We start from the raw sequence: 17,509 nt of genomic DNA on the forward strand, positions 1-17,509 counted from the left end.
AAAAACACGAATGCCAATATTAATTACGAGAAAAACTCTAAAAGCATAAATTAGTTTGACTTTTTCTTCCACTGATTGTTACCCTCTAAACGAAGTTTTTTTAATAGACGTATTATTTAAACGTATTGTTTTTAATCTATATCACTTGAATTCTCATCTAGAAGCAGTGACGGCTTGTGACTTTAAGAGAAAATATTGCCAAAAGCCTAATAAGCTTCAAAACGAATCTATTTTGTTTTAATCTTTTGAAGATGCATAGTCCACAGAATGTTAGCTTTTTACTAAATGGATACAATTAACAAAAAAAATAATTTTCGAATTCCACCTGACATACAACAAGACTTCCCCTCGAATCAACCACTCTTTGCGAGAGGCTCTGGTAATTATCGTTTGTTTAAACTGATTTTCTATGTTCGGGTTCTTCTTTATTCTTCCATATTAGGTCTCCCCGTCATTCGTGGTCCAATTGTAGAGCTATCCATTGTTTCTGACGCGGTGATACCGCCTGCAGAGCTTACTGGTGTATTTAGTAGCCTTTAGTGGCACTGTTGCCGGTTCCAAAACCGGAAAAAACCTAACTTAACCTAATTCTCAGAAAACAGATAACTAGTTCAAAGTAGCGATAGAACGCCTCGGATATGAAATGATTAAACATTAACAACCCAATCAAAGAACAGAATGTGAAAACAAATATATACTGAGAAGATCCGCCTGGGACATAACAGAACATATCTGCGGAACTAGGAAACAAGGGATAAAGGCAAAGAGCAAAAATAATATGGCAACTACATACTTATATACAGCGGAGATGACAAAGATAGAAAAGCTAATAAAGGAGTAGGGATACTAATTCAAAAAAATGTAAAAACAATATCACAACTTGCCAATATTTATATCGTGTGTATATGTAAAATGCTACGTTAGGGTTGCTTAGGTAAATCCATCTTTTAACGCAAGTAACAATGCGTCTAATGAATCGATTATATTTTGGCAAGGCAGGAAGAAGCTTTTTACATATGTATCTCTACTTGATGTTTCGCTTGAATTTCGGTTAACAAACACTTTCACAGATCATATCTAATGATTTTAAATGGTGATATTTAGAAGGTCCAAAGGAATCCGATAATCACCGATTGCTGGTACATGTTGTACATGCTATCACGACTGCTTCAAACTTTTGATATCAATGTCTTGAGAGAAAGTAGAGTAATTGTACTCTTCATAACATTAGAGACCAGTTTTGAAACTGTAGATTGTTTAAATTGAGGGGTAGGAATTTTCACATGTGAAAACCAATATTACGATAGTTTCAACGATGATTGAAATCTATTCTTCGCACTTTGGTCGAAATACCGTCAGTTAAACACTCATTGAAATTGTCAATATTTTTGAGAAAGTGTTTTTCAGCAGACAGTATTCCCAAGGCAAACAATCTTTTTTCTTTCATCGAATTTCTCAAAAAAGTTCTAATTCTTTGTAGCACTGACAAACAGCGTTCCGTCTATAATTTCTATATAAGTGTAGTAACTAAAATTTGTATGAGTTTCAATGGGATAAAAACGAAATGGTACCAGAAACGACTCTGAACTTTTCGTTTTTATAAATAACTGAAAATTCTATTTTTAACCTTTTGTTATCGAAAGACTGATAAGAGTTTACTATTCCAACAAGCGAATCATCTGGAAATTTTTTTTCGTAATCTCGGAAACCCAACCTCAATCTGCAATCACTAATCACTTAGTTTGTCTGGCACTTGGTTAGAAAAACCGACACTTCCTCCGTGCCTTATAATCCCAAAGGAAACAGAAGTACACAAATAGTCTATTCTATATTCTACAACTAGAAATATGATAACGTAATCTGAGCGTAAAAATTACTCGACAGAAATCACCAGTTGTCCGGAAGAGCCTAGAATCCTCAAGAAAGAGATGAAGAAAGCAACAGTGCCTGATTTAATGAAGAAAGTTCATATGATTCGAACTTAATTCCATACAATAATAAGTAGGTACTATCAAAGCTACCCTAAGAATATTTCGAATTATTACTGAATGGGGTGTTAAAATATGTGGGTGGCCTTAGACGCCGGGTGCGCTTAATTTTGTTTCATTCAGACGTGCGCTGAATGTATGGTTAAATATATAATTTTGCAAATAAATGAAATAGAATTTGCTTACATTTTACAATACTTTTTGTTATTATATATCGCTTAATTAATTAGTTTCATTCTTTGGATATGTAACATCCTTTGAGGACATTAACCTCTCGTAATATGAAGTTTTAATAATTATTATCTGTCGGTAATGAGTCCTTTTCTGTCTCTTTTTAGTTCGCATAATGACAATACATCATATAATTACGTATCTAGCGATACTCAGTTCCTGAAAAAACAAACTAATGCTTTTACCTTTTCATTATTACCGTTAATGTCATGGTTTTGATGAATGTATATTAATCTACAAAGAAATTCCATTATAGTCGGAACATACGCAACGCAATATTGATTTGAAAAACAATTTTAGAAGTCCACCGCTTCTATAACTGTCAGATTCGAAAAATTTAATATTTTAAGGATTTGCAGTTACTCGAAAAGGTTCTATACGCACCAAACTCCAAAACTACTTATATAGCTATTACAAAAAGATTTATGAATGCATCTAAATGTTCTTGATTTTAGGTCTGTCTTTTCTGTTTTAAAATTTATTTATTTTTATAATTTTTATGAGAAAGATAATTTAGACGTTTCGACTTTTCTTTAAGTCTTTAACAAAATATGAGATTGACACTGGCAATTTGCACATTTATATCTATATATCACCTTCATCATGAATATCAAAATAAGAATAAAATCAAATTAGAACTTTGTTCTAATAAGAAAAATTATATAGCAGTAATCAATTAAATTTCTAGTTTTATTAGAATTTACAAAATAGAGCTATAAAGAGCTATAAATTTTACTGTCTACATAGGGCAAACATCTCAGTATTTAGAAAATAGACTAAGATAATGATGAAAAAATAAATCTGCTTTAACGAACAATTTTGTGATTATCAGACGGCATGCGGTCCAAAGCGTCCGTGAAAAATGCAACCAATTCGTTATGTTGATAAAAAACCTTTGGTCTTTAGACCGAATTATTGTGTGTACAATGTTGATCAACTTGCCCATAAAATAAATTTTCTTGAATAACTTTTGTTGCACCAAATGACGCCATTTGAAAACAATTATTGTATTGGTGAATATGAGTCAAAAAATATTTAGAATCTGGTCCATTTCTGGAAAGCAATTAATGTAATCGTTCTGGTGGCGGTACCAATGGCGTCAATTTGAGTTGACCGCTCGCTTTTTAAACTTAAGTGCCTTTCAATGTTGACATACATCGTTTATTGGTCCAATACCAACGATTTAATGTGAACTGTATTCAATTTCTTCGTTATAATTAAATGCAGCTAGATAGGGCTTAAATACAATATTTCTATATGTTGTTGATTCCGTTCAACTTCATTACGCGCTTCGCGTTTCTCGTTAGTTTGACCTACTCTTGTATATCTTTGACTCGCAGCATTGTAAATTAAAGAAAACTATTGTATTCTTCTTTATAACCAAGTATATCACTTGTTATGTTAGTAACAATCATGTGAGTCTATCCAAACTTTCCAAAACTCCATATAAAATTGTATTTTTAACTCTGATGATACTTGTATTCTGTCAATACTATGTCAAACGTCATTATTTTACATTTAAAAAGTTTATAGTGTCCAAAGCGCTAAGGTTGGAATAGAAGTTAGTATTATTCAAAAACTCCGCACCATTTTTTAAATTTTTTCTTTCATAAGTACCTTCTCCTGACAATAACCAACACAACAACAAAAATAATAACATCGGTCCAGCCGTTCACGCGTTATAGTATGACCAAGGGAAATAGAAATTCGTTTATATATAGAGAGATATTCACTAAATAGCATTATCAACAGTCATTGTACATTATAATACTTTTTTATTTTCGAATTTATTTTGAGAAATTTTTACAATATCAAGTAATATTCCTATATTTTTATGTTTAAGGCCGTGTCTAGATCATACTTGCGATGTCGTATCTTTCGAACGAATTTAGATAAAGTTAATAAGATAGCATGTTTATATTTATTTAAATTACCAACTAATCGTTTCTCGAATTGATAATAATCACGTATTAAACAAAACAAGTGATTCAATCGTATCTAAACGGCAACAGATATTCTTATCAATCGGCAAATATTTCAATAATCGTTCTGGGAAGTATAACATAAAAACGATTCTACTTAAAAATAAATTATTTACTTTAGCCCTGCATAATTAGTGCTGAAAGATATTTCCGTAAATCATGACGTCAAAATATAAAACGGCGAAGTAAACAAATAGATCAATATCTTTAAACTGTAGCCATATCGTGGTATAGAATTTCTGAGAAAGTATCGAATTGTCACTGAATGACAAGCAGCAACGATATCAAGTTTTTTTTTGTTCGTTTACTATAGCAGAACGACAATAAATTGTTGATCACATCAATTAGAAGAAATAAACTTTAATTTTTAACTGCGTTTTGTAATATACAGAACGTTTCTTTAAAAACAGGTAACTTAGAACAAAAAAGGTTTGTTGTATAATATAACAGACAGGGAACAGAAGAAACTAAAACTAATGGTCTTCGCTTGTACCAAGCATGATATGAATGCAAAGTTATTAGTTATTAGATCCTATATGTTATTTGTTTCAGAAAAGTTATCTAATTTATGAATTCGCAAACTAGAAAATATCAAAACTTACAAAACGTTTGAGAGTCTTTTTATATCAATAACACTGCCAGAGGGAAAAGTTTTAAAAGGTACTTTATTACAAATCCGTTCATATGAATATATATGTAAATTATTGTATTTTTAATTATTCTTTGGATGGCGGTAGCTTACGTTGAGCGCAATCAACTCTTTTTGTAACCTCGATCCCAAAACACACTAAAACTTAAACACTAAACCATTTTTAAGCTGATTCCTTATCCGAAGAACTAGAGCCACTCCTTAAAAATTTTCAAAGTGGTTTGCCCCTAACTCCATTTCTTTATGAAGACCTGATTTTGTGTTCTGAATAACTTGATGATGCAAAATTCTTCAAAGTACTCCTGTTTATAAAATAGACAATTTCAAAAAAGAAGCCAATGGTTTATTCTGTGTATCATCAAAAAAGAGCAAGATATCGATTTAGAGTATGCCACAAGAACGGCTTCGAAAAAATGCATTGGGGATAAAGATAAGGACATGTTGATCTTTCGGATTGTAGGATTGTAGAAACTATTCGATGTATGCGGCTTCCAAACTTTTGGAAAATGTCCCTTAACGTTCAAATTAACTGAACCAATAAGTTTCCTTGATCTCAATAAGATCCAGAACAATCCGTGCAACTGATGTCTGAAGCATTTGACATTGTGTTGACTGCAGATGCAACTAGATTGGAAGAAGCCGACAGGGCTTTTAGAGATCACTCTAAATAGAGTGTATGTTTTTGGATGGAATGCGACAGCACGGAGAGGATCTTATATCAATAAGGAGATTTCGGTTGAAATTTTAAAAGAAGAATCACTTATACACCAAAGATTAGTCTACAAAAAATTGGTAGAATAAACGAGGTAGATACGAATATTTCAAAATTTATGATACTCTCTATGACGAATGCCTCTTCAAGATATGGCGCAGCACATAAAATCACAAGATTTGCTTAAAACTGAAAAAAAAAACTAGAGAAAAAATGGGTACTAAAAACAGATATATCTTTGAATATTCCCAAAAACAGTTTGCAGCAGTAGATCAAGAATTAATTAAATTGAAAAAAAAACTTGGTTGGTGTAGTAAATTTACGAAATTTCAACCGGAAAAATGTAGAAAAACGACCTGGAAAAACCGAGACAAAAAGGGGAATTTAATTTTCAATTTTTACTAGACTATTTCGCGATCTCTTATAGTCCGGGAGCCTGCAATCTCAAAAGACCCGTGATCGCGGAATTGCAACATTTTAATATAAATCGACGGATATTAATTATAGGAACAAAATGCACTCTATAAAGGTCGATTTATTTGGGCGAAAGTATGAAAAAAAAAATAATTATTTCAAAAAAACCAAAAGTTTTTTCCCGTCATCGCGGATTTCGATAAAAAACGGTCTATTCGATAAGAAATTTTGTGAATTAATTAAAAATAATCGGTTTACCAATTTGTTCCAACCGGAAGGGCCCGGATTACCTATTTAAAGGGTGGAATTGGGGGATAAAATTTCCTCATCATTCCTGAAAAAATTTTTTAATTTACTTATTTTAATGTAAATTTTATGGTATGCGTAACATTTTGCCACATTTTATTTACGAATATTGTGTCAAATTTTTTGTGATAAGGCTTTCCAGAACGGCGGAATTAAATTCATCATGCCTTCATAAAATTCTTCTTTATCACTTGTACTTGCAAAGAACTTTATAAATAATTCAAATCTTTACAACATTTACATCACTATTTTGTACATTGTACATTTCGTTCGTAAATATTTGTATTATATCTGTTTTTTCTTTATTATTAATGTCTTGTGGATCCGTTAAATGCTCAAAAATATTTTGATACACTAAATTGTATGTTTCATATGATCCAACCGAATGTGGATGGCTATTCACGGAAAATCCCGGACTATTACGCATTTTATTCGAATTGATTTTGTTGCTGTCGGGATTTACATCTCAACAACTCTAAAACAAGAGTTTAATCCACGTGATCTTACATGCAATGTTTCTCATTTTCTCCAGTGTCTAAGATCAACTTCCATTTTCGGAATGAGACGTTCAGAACAACATTTAACAACTATGCGTAAGTTGAAAAAAGTCGATGAACGTAGTTTATTTACGATAGCAGTCGCCAGTATTCAATAAATCTTTGCTTCCTTAATCTTGTCGTATTGCCTTAGGTTTTCAAGTATCCATTCATGAATTAATCATTGAAATAATATTAGTTTATCAAACATAATTTTAACTCGTCAACAAACAAATTTTATGAATGTTTTTGAGACATGCTGTAGGTGCGGAATCCCACACGAAATGAGGAGACACCAGAAAGGACGATAGAAGGGATGTATGTCTCATTGTAAGTTCGCGGTTTCGCTTCGGTAGGCAATCAGTTCGCCAACGTTTTCTACCGGTCCGATACTAAGATTTATAGATAGGTGGATTGGAATTGAATTGTTTAGAGTTTTTTTTTATTGTTGTAACAAGGATGGGACGTTAAAGTGAACGAACTCTTACAGGGTCTATCTCATTTTCATCGTAGAACATTATCGAAATCTAATTTTCTATGGTAACGGTACTCAATAGAATACAGAAATATTTGTATATAAAATCTGTTAAATTCAATGGTTAACCAGAGATTTAGAGGACAATATCATTAATATCAATAATAGAAAATTTGACTTTTCGTTTCTTTCTTGAATGTATTCACTGTATTAATTCAAGAACAAACACAGTATCTATCCAATGTTGCAGATGTTATAAAGAAGAAAATAAAATATTCCATACCGTCTGTAACCTGCAAATAAAATTCTATATTGAAAAAGTTTATGGATACGTTATTTTGAAAGAATCTATGCGCCATCGACCTTTTTTCCCTCAGCTTTGCTTGTGTTATGAGAAACAAAAAAAGGTCAATAAGTTTGTGACTTTTTTTTAATAAAAGCATACACGTACGTGGTTATTTTTCGAAATTGTTAGTTCTATACACAAGTCTTCATCTTTTCCCAATAATAAGATAGCTCGATGTCATCAAACTAGTAGCGTAAGATGATTTTATAGTTCGAAAAAAATTATATCTTCTCGCTTAGCCAAGGACGAGGGATGGAAAATAATAACAAAAGCAGCCAAGACAAACTATAAAGAAAACAAAAAAAGAAAGGATTTTAAAGCGCTAAAAGCGTTAGCCATAATCCAAAGGATTGAAAGAGTTGATGATGATGATGATGAAACTTCCCTTAAACCTCATTTAGTTATATACCAAAGTATAACAAAATAAGATGTGTAGAACATAAGTTAGAAGAAGGACAAAACCGAATACTTGTACTTACAAAATTGATAAAAAGAAAAATCCGGTAAGAAGCATCACATCTAAGATACATAGTTATGAAGGTGGTTTTTGACACTATAGAGATGAAATATGAAAGTAAAATATAAAAAAGTAAGATGCCAGATACAGATAGGAAGAAGAAAATTGAATGAATTTCTAATGAAAAGGGTGATAAAACAAGGATATAGAATTTTTGTGGCTTCTATACCCAAATGCGATTTTAATTTGTTTGATATTACAAATCAATTTATTTATTCATTCATGTTTATTTTTTTGAAAACTCCTTTACCTTTCGGAAGCGAGTAAATGTGGATTATGTCGTTTGTATCTTACAAAATGGTCGCCAGACTAACAAACTCAGGTAGCCCACTATATTTACTTTTTTTTTCCTCTAGTATGTTGTGGTGGTTTTAAAACAAACACGTCACTCCTATTTGTAATACTCAAGTGATTATTCTAAATTGGAACCAATGAACATTGTGAAATGCCTATAGCTAAGACAATCTTTAGTACTTTTTATGTCCAACCGTCCAACATTATATCCTAATTTTTTTTCATCGAAGCATCCAGAACATTTGACATCTTCCGTGCTTGTACGGCCGAATCGAAATTGAGTAAATAATGCTTAATAAACCCTTGAAATTCACTTTTTTCTATTTTAACTTCACCTTTTGAAGTAGTCTGCTACCTCTGGCTATAAAATACAAACGCGACGAAACTTTTTCAATTTTCTACAGGAGACAAATGACATAATATCAGAAGCCGTCTTGCCATCACAGTTAAGACCATTCCACGTATTTTATCAATAATTAAAAGCGATTGAGAATCAAAGTAATGTTAATAAAAATAAATGAATTTATATTAGATTATATATTTTGAATATCAGATAAAATAGTAGTTCGGCTTTTTTGTCATGTTTATAAACAGATGTTGTGTTAAGGTTGTCGACCTTCTATCACGTTGTCTGCAACTAACAAAAGTAAATATTAAATAGATAACGTTAATTAACACTCTCATAGAAAAGAAGAAATAATTAGTTAAACAAAACAGTGTAAGTCTATGTACCAGACACTATGGCAAAAACCGTTTTCCTAATATACAGATGTAATAAAATGCAAATAGAAATTATTGGCAAACAAATTTAAAAAAAAAAAAAAAAAAACTATAATATTGTTTTAACATACAATGGACGTAAAAGTACGACGAAGCTTAGTCTCGATTTATGAATTTTTTTTCTTTTGTTGTAAATGAAGAATAAATAATAACATCCCATAGTCATGAGGTTATCCAAAGATAATTTCTTTGTTTCTATTTGATTAAATAATATAAAACAAATTCGGACCCAGTGACAAACTCTTTTTTGATGTATGATTAATGTGTATTATTCATAAAGTAATGTACAAAAATTGCTACGTAAGTTTTGAGATAGACAAATGAAAACAGTTGTAATTTATTGAGGTACCTCCAAAACGACCGCTTCTTCAGCTACAGAAAAACATTGACCCCGCAGTTTATTTTTGACTTGAAGGAATAAGAAGGAATCATTCTGTGCCAAACAAAAACTGTACGGCGGAGGATGATCCATCAATTTAATGATTTGACTGTTCAAAAACGTTTATATTTGAACCGATGTGTGGGAAGCTCGCATTGTCGTGGTCGAGAATAATTCGTCTTCTGCAATTGCTATCCCTGATTTTCTGGCAAACAAACGTTAGTGTACCATTCAGAATTGACCGTTCTAAGTTGCCTTAATGGAACGGTGGCGAAATGTCCAATTACTCTGAAGAAACAGGCGACCAAAGGACTACGTACGTGAATATTTTTTGTTGGAATTGACTCATCTTGAAAGACCTATCTTGCAATAGCAGTTTATACTTAGCATCGATGTTTGGACGACCTTCGTTAAATTCATTCTATAGCGAAGTGCGACCACGATTGAAATCGGAAAACGAAACATAGTTGCTCGAGATGTCTTGGTGCTGTCTTGGTGATGAGGTGATGCATGGACACAATAAAATCCGACTCATTTTGCCTAAATAAAATAGAGAGATGTTCATTCGAATGCGTTTTTGGTCCAAAGTTAACAAAGGCGGCATCAACGTGCGAATAGCTTACGCCTGCATCAGTATAATGGCAAATGCGTTTTTTTATACGCCTCTTCTATTTCTCTAACTTCTCCGACGGTCGTTCAGTATCATTTGGTGACCGTTTCGGATAATATCGCTGCTATCGCAGTTTTTGGACGAGCCGAACGCGCGTCCTCAGTTTAGTTGATACAGCCACATTTGGATTCAGCTACCAAATATTTTACAGTCATAAGCAGGGTTGTCAGATGCTACTGTATACGGGACAATCAGCGGACGTGGAACAAGTTAGGAAAATTCGGGACGTCCGGCGATTTACTTATACGATTTTTAAACAGGAACTAATCGTTCAAAGTGGATTAATTTTTGGTAAGAATATCTCAAGGCATCCGCAACTTATATTGCTGAGTACAGACATCTTCGGTCTGAAGTCGGATATTTTCCAAACATCCCTCGTATATTTTAAAATAAAAAAATATAGAATTGAAATGGGACAACGAACGTCAAATTATAGATTTTAAGTCTTATTTCAGTTGAAAAGCGCAATGCAAATATGAATAATAATTGATAATACAGCTACAGTTTTCCAAAGTATATTATTCAGATATTTAGGAACTGGTCAAAAATATGCAGTACTAGGTGAAATCATTTCAAAATATTTTTGTCATTTCTGACATACTAACTACAAAAACAATTCAATAATTTTAATTTCGTTTTCAGTTGTAGCATCAAAAACAACTTTTTGGAGTCCACTAATTGTTGGTATTATAGAAAGTCGAATTTTGGTATTATGATTATAAAAATAAAATTAGGTATTGCATAGTTTCAATCCCGTAAAATGGTGATATTTCAATATCCAAAAATTCATCATAGTTTAATTTTTTTCAAAAAGATCTGGTACTGATTATCCTATTAAAAAACGAATTAACCAATGAAATTTAACAAAGTAGTTATTGGTGGATCACTGGAGTCTCATGGATAGGTTGGTTGTTAAGTCAAAAGTAACTAGATTTTGTATGAAACAATCAGCTGAACTTCATCTGCGCATATTTTTTATCAAGAAATGTGAAACATTAAACATTACATAGATATGAAGTTTCCCTATTAATTTATATGTATTTATTAATTTAAAAAAAATTTACGGTACACTAAATAAAACAATATAAAGAGTAACTTGATTCTTATCTTTTATATTTTGTATTAATTTTGTAGCGTTTTTTGGGCGCAAATTATGAATAATAGCACGTTTTTTAACCGGTCAACCTTTCTTCTTTATAAGGACGTCCCGTATAATTTCGTCTCGCCAAACAAGATGAGCAACGCAAAGCACATGGGGTGACGAAGAAAACGACACTCAACGAGACCAAGCCTAAGATCAAGCTATAAATACGGCCAACGTGCATACTCCCAAACGCATTCAGTAAATTGCTAATTTTGAAATAGTAACTCCAAAGAGCCAGAACCAGTTGGTGCATCGAACCATAAACACATACATACAGTGCTTAGTTAGAAAAATATTAAATATATACCGTTAAGAGTCCGGAGTTTAGTTATATTAAATAATTGTTATTTAAAATGGAATCTCAGGTAACTTTAACAAAAAACGGTTTGTCGGTTTTGTATTACGGGATCGTTTCGTTGGTGATTGCGATTTTAGTAAAAGTTGTCGTGAAAGCTTATGGAAGAATTGATGGCAGGGTATTGATGCTTATTTTTGTTTGTGAATTTTTGTTTTTCTAATTTTGCTAATTCGTTTTTTTGTAAAGTGGGCTCTAAATTATTTTGGAATTAATTTTAAACGGCTGCATTATCTTTTTTTTTTTTACTAACTTAGTTTAACATTTACATAAGTTTCTAATCAATTAGGATTATCAAAGTAAATAATCAATCAATTGAATATAACAAAAATTCTAGCATCATTTTTAATACTGCGCCAATACTTTTTATTTTTCTAAAATTTTCCAAAAAATTACATATATTTTGAAAATAGTTTGAATTTTTTTTATAAAACTGATTTAAGTTTCACTGTGCAAAATTTGCTCTCAAATTTCCTTTCGATATTTTTTTCTGTGGTATATTTTTACTTTAACTTTTCTTTATCGATCCATAATAGATCGTTTTTTTTAACATATATCAATTTAAATGAAAAATATTGTATAGAAAGTTTAGTTTGTTTCTAAATAAATTTTTTTTCGTTTTTGCATTACTCATTCGGTTAAATGAGACTGAAATGTAAATAATATAATAAAAATTGATAATTTAAAAAAACCTGCCTAAACCATTGTGTCTGAAACTGATGAAAATTTGTTTCAAAAAAATAATTATTCTTAAAAGCATCTCATTCCTTTTTTGAATTCTGATTTCTTAAAGTTGACTTGATTTTAATAAATTTCTTATTGCTTTTTAGATCAGTTTTAATTTGTTGCTATTTGTTTTTTGAAACCGATATACATTTCGTGTCGAAAACATTTTTTTTTTCATTTCATCAATGGAATAGAGACAGGGGATCCTGTTTTTATCGTTTACTGTATTAGTGTAAAATGTACTATTATTTGTTTTACCTAACATCGAGTTGCTTCTTACTTTTATTGTTTTTTATTCGGTTCTATAGATAGAATTATTCATTTCTATTCTTAAGACTCTTCGCCACAAATCAATTTCAGAAATTATTTTTCCAATAATCACAGTTCATTTCAGTTTTTTACTGTTTTTCTATTCCCTTTTTTTAATTACTTTCCTACACAATCAGTGACACTCTCCTGAATAATAATTCAATTAGATGACTTATTTAACCACTGCTTCAAAAAAAACATTCACTGCTAACTCCTTTTCGTGCAGATATATTTTTTTGAGATTTCAGTAAAGAATTACACTTTTTTCGACCGTGAGAACTCGTGGCTAGTTTACAAAATAGCTCGCTCGAAAGCCGGCTTATTGTGTAAAGTCGCCGACTGAGTAATTTCTTTTCAAAGCGTTTTACTTATAAAAAACCGACCCGTCTCATTGAGCTTAAGGGGGCATACAATCCAAATCAGAATTAAACTTTTTTTGAAGCAAAATTTAAAATAATTATCTAACATCTATCGATTGATGTATATTTAAAATAATCATTTCATCAACATATGTTTTCAATTTTTACAATTTATACGTATTCGTACAAAAAAAAACATCTTTGGAGAAAAAGTGATAATTTTTTAAATTGATTTCAAAAGCATTATTATGAAGCTCCATATGGCTCCATAATTTAGTTGTTTGCGTTTTTTTCACCATGCAATAAACCAAATATTCGAATCAAAAAAATTGCCTGGCACTTTAAAGAACCATATAAAGATCATTCCAAACTGGATTTCAACAACATCATTATACCAATCATTGGTATACGTTGTTTTATTATTTCTTCTGCATCAGACTCCAAATGACCCTTTTTCTTAAAGGTGTTGGACTTGGACCTATATTTTCAAGAAGTTCTGCGTCTTCTTTCTCGTTCTTATATCCTTGAGTACCAGCACGTTTTCTGCGTTATTTTCGATCACATCCTCACACACTTATTTTCCACGGTCGAAACATCATTGAATTAAAAAAAAATTGACATATAAACTCACAATTGAAACCTCGATGCTTAAAGTTTAACTGAAGAAATTATAATAATTTCTGTTTATATATATTCAGAAATGGAAGAAAAAAAATCGAAATTAAAAACATCATATTTATTGGTTATCCTAAGGGTGTTTTTGTAAACATTATTCTTTAGAATTTGCGAATGTTGAACAGCTATTAGAATGAAAACATACAATTTTCTAATGACATTCATTAATCCGAAATACTCAGTAATTCTGAATTTTATCTGTAAGTGCGTTAGTGCGTTATACACAATTATCGAAATCTCTCCCTCACTGAAGCATCTAAGAAAAATTTTTCAAGCCTGACCTGGTCACTGAGACTACCCAGGAAGTTATCAAATGACTTAAAACTACGGTTTCTTGGTACTTTTGTAGATGTTGTCCAACAGACATTATTCCACGACGGTTACTATTTCCAATAGAATATTATTTTTGACTCAAGTCTAGTCTCAATTTATTCATATATATTAGTTTCTAAACAAATCGACTGTTCTTGAAAGATTGTGAAAAACCTTGAAATAATATAAAAAAGAAAGGTCATTTGTCAGATAATGTGGTACATCAAACATCAATTTATTTTAATATCGATAAATTTTCAAGAATAAAAATATCATTTTTAATGGCATATTTACAGGAAGAAATTTTTACTTTAATCTTTTTTATGGATACGTGAGTCAGTGTATTAGTAATAGTTTTTTACGGTTTCTAAAATTTTTGAAACTATTTGTAATCAAAGTTTTCGCCTAAACAACACGGCTGAATTACGAAATTGGAATCATACTTAAAAAAGTATATTCGGGCTGATCAAGAAGGGAAAAAAATTAAGTTAAAAAACCACAATATATTAAAAGTGCACAAAAAAATGTTTGGCGTACCTATAATTGATTTTTAACTGTCCATTTTCTAAGGAATTCATTTTGACGACTTATTATTGAATTGTTGTTATGAATCTTGTCGAGCCATATAAAAGCTATGAGATAATTTCTTCACTAGCAGGTCACTCATGCCAAAATGACAAAATTATTGGCCAAAACAAAACAATTCCAGGTGGAACCATTAGAAATTAAAGATTAATAAGATTTCTCCGTTTTCCACTACTGTATATATAAATCAGGGATAATTGAACTTCAAAACATGTAAAAAACTGATTACGATCTTTATCAAAAATATGTCGAAACGTCCATGTTTTGCATGTTTTTAAAACTAATTTTCAATCAAAAGATTCAAGCATATAAAAGTGTTTAAGAAATAAGAAACTAAAGAAATTTAAATCAAAAAATAGTTTTTTCAAAATTCATGAAAACAAATCAAATAAAACATTAGCTGCATAAATTCGTGAAAATTGATAAAAGTATTAAAAAAATGCTACCAGAATCTATTCAATCTTAAACAGCACGAAATCATAGATTTGGCTACTATGAAAACAACAAACAACAAAAAAGTCTCGTTTCAATTATCACAACAGCTTTCCTCCTAATACAAAGTTATAAGGCAGAACTTTTCGGAAAGTTTAACCCTGGATTAGAGATCAGCTGATTGTGGATCTTAACCTAGAACGAGATTTTAACCAAAGTTTCCTAAGGTCGCCTTCAATTTTCGATGAAAAGTTCATAATCTATAAGAATGTCGGATATTTATTAATTTTCTCGTAAGTTATATCTTCCATGATGTTTATTTAGTTGTAGAATAGATTCTAGATGTTCAATAACTGTTATTGAGCAGTTATAAACGATTAAATTCAACCTTTGAATAAAATTTCTAAAAGATTTAGGAACAAAACTAAATACGATCCGAAAATAAGCGAAATTATTTTTAAAAAATATTTAATTCCAAATTTTTTTACAAAACAATTTTATCCACTCAAAATTCTCTTTATTGCAACGGCGCTTCTACCCATCCATATTGATGTAGATGAAGGTGGATTATATTGGTGGAAAAATCCTCATATCTACCATAAATCTGGCCTTTTTTCAGCCATTATTCACCGAATTTTGATCAATGGTCACTTCACGGTCTGTGAGAATAAAATGTCGTATTTTTTAGAAATTTTCGTCGATTTTGTCAGTTACACAACAAAGTTTGTCATCAAACCGTGCAACTAATGTCTGAAAAGTTCTCGAAGCCGATAAAATATTTAATTTTAACTCAATGAAACAAACAAACAATTTTTCTAGCACGACTTCGCTACAACAACAACAAAATATCCATGTACATACCAAAAAATTTCATTTAAATAAAATGTACAGATAATCTGGCACACAATATTTATCTCCAAGTATAGTAAAATTATTTTATTGTTTACTAGAAACATTTTAAGTAACTATAAATAAAAGATATTAATAATTAATATTATTTCTTCACACATTTGTTTCTCTTTCACATGCAGTCATTTTGACCAAATTTCAGTTTTTCTAGTGATAAGAATTATTTGATTAGAAGCTGATCAGAACAAAGCTAAACATATAGATACGTACAGATCTGTTAACGAAAGATAAAGTTATAATTATCACAAAATGGTTTTAAGATGTGAAAAAATAAATAAATAGGAAATGAACCTAGTAATACCATAAAGTATGGGAGTTTAATGTGTACAGTGAGCTCGGGAGCAATGGGATACAATTTGAAACGCCCACCCTCTCTGATCACATACATTTTGACTATTTTTTCACAATATACCTGTTCAACTTTTCCATCAAGAACATCTATTATTTAAATCTTTCTCATAGAGCAATTGTACACCAAAAATTTTATTGTTTGGTATATACGTAAAGTGTGGTTTTTAAAAAATGTTGTGCTTCATTTTTTACATATAAGTAACAAAAGTTTTTATATTTGAGAAAATTTTTTATTAGATAAGCCGCTTACATTGAAGTTATTTTACATTTGAAACTTCATTTGGTCAAAGGGGCAAAAATATATTGAAATCTTATGAAATTTGTAAAATAAAATTAATTTAATAAAAATACTATCAGAGAATAACAAGAGTGCAAAATAGAAATTTTTATTCCATGTAAAAATTAATAAATTTTTAAAAATTCACGCGATATTATAAAATTAAAAATTGATTTTTATTAGAAAATTCCATATAAAGACACAAACGAACAACCAGACAAACTAACAGATTGAGTTAAATAAAATATGGTAATAAACACAAGATGTATTGAAGGATATTACCTTGAAGCGCCCTTCATTTCTTACGTCTATGCATGAACCTGTTTTCAACAAAAGAATTCTTCAATTGAAAAAGTATGAATAGTTAAATTTTCATATTTTATCCGACGTGTCAAAACGCGTATAACAAAAATATTTAATACATCAATCTGGTTGCATTGATGATATTATATGTTGGTATTTTAATGTAACATTTCATTATAACCATTTATCATTTATAAATAACCTACAAGATAAATTTAACCTCAATATATATTTCAAACGAATTGAATGATATAAGCGAACTTGAGCAAAATTTCAATACTATTGATAGTACGTTTTCTTTTTGATTGAGAGATATCTTTTCTAATGACATTTTTCATATACTATAACAAGGTTATGTAGGTTGTTCAGTAGATTATTTTTGTCCCCTGTAACTTGTTCTTTGTCTATATAATTACGTTATTGTCGAATATTCTTAAACTGTTCTGAATGTATCTTTTATTAGACAGTTGAAATATTTTTTCAAATTATACCT

The 17,509-nt window shown here is 30.5% G+C and overlaps 1 protein-coding gene across 4 annotated transcripts in view; it reads left to right on the forward strand.

Annotated features, from left to right (window-relative positions):
• Window positions 1-17,509, forward strand: part of LOC130441193 (cell surface glycoprotein 1-like) — a 162,324-nt gene that overhangs the window by 126,242 nt on the left and 18,573 nt on the right. Inside the window, exon 1 of one of the 4 annotated variants that reach the window (XM_056774778.1) lies at window positions 11,611-11,899. The exons of 2 other annotated variants lie outside the window; for them this stretch is intronic. In XM_056774778.1, the coding sequence (XP_056630756.1) occupies window positions 11,777-11,899 (123 nt within the window). In that variant the 5' untranslated portion in view covers window positions 11,611-11,776. Of the gene's footprint in view, window positions 1-11,610; window positions 11,900-17,509 lie in introns of those variants that run through there. One more of the 4 variants, XM_056774786.1, reaches the window with a different exon arrangement.

The sequence above is a fragment of the Diorhabda sublineata genome, chromosome 1 (assembly GCF_026230105.1).
Source record: "Diorhabda sublineata isolate icDioSubl1.1 chromosome 1, icDioSubl1.1, whole genome shotgun sequence".
NCBI classification, from domain to species: Eukaryota; Metazoa; Arthropoda; class Insecta; order Coleoptera; family Chrysomelidae; genus Diorhabda; species Diorhabda sublineata.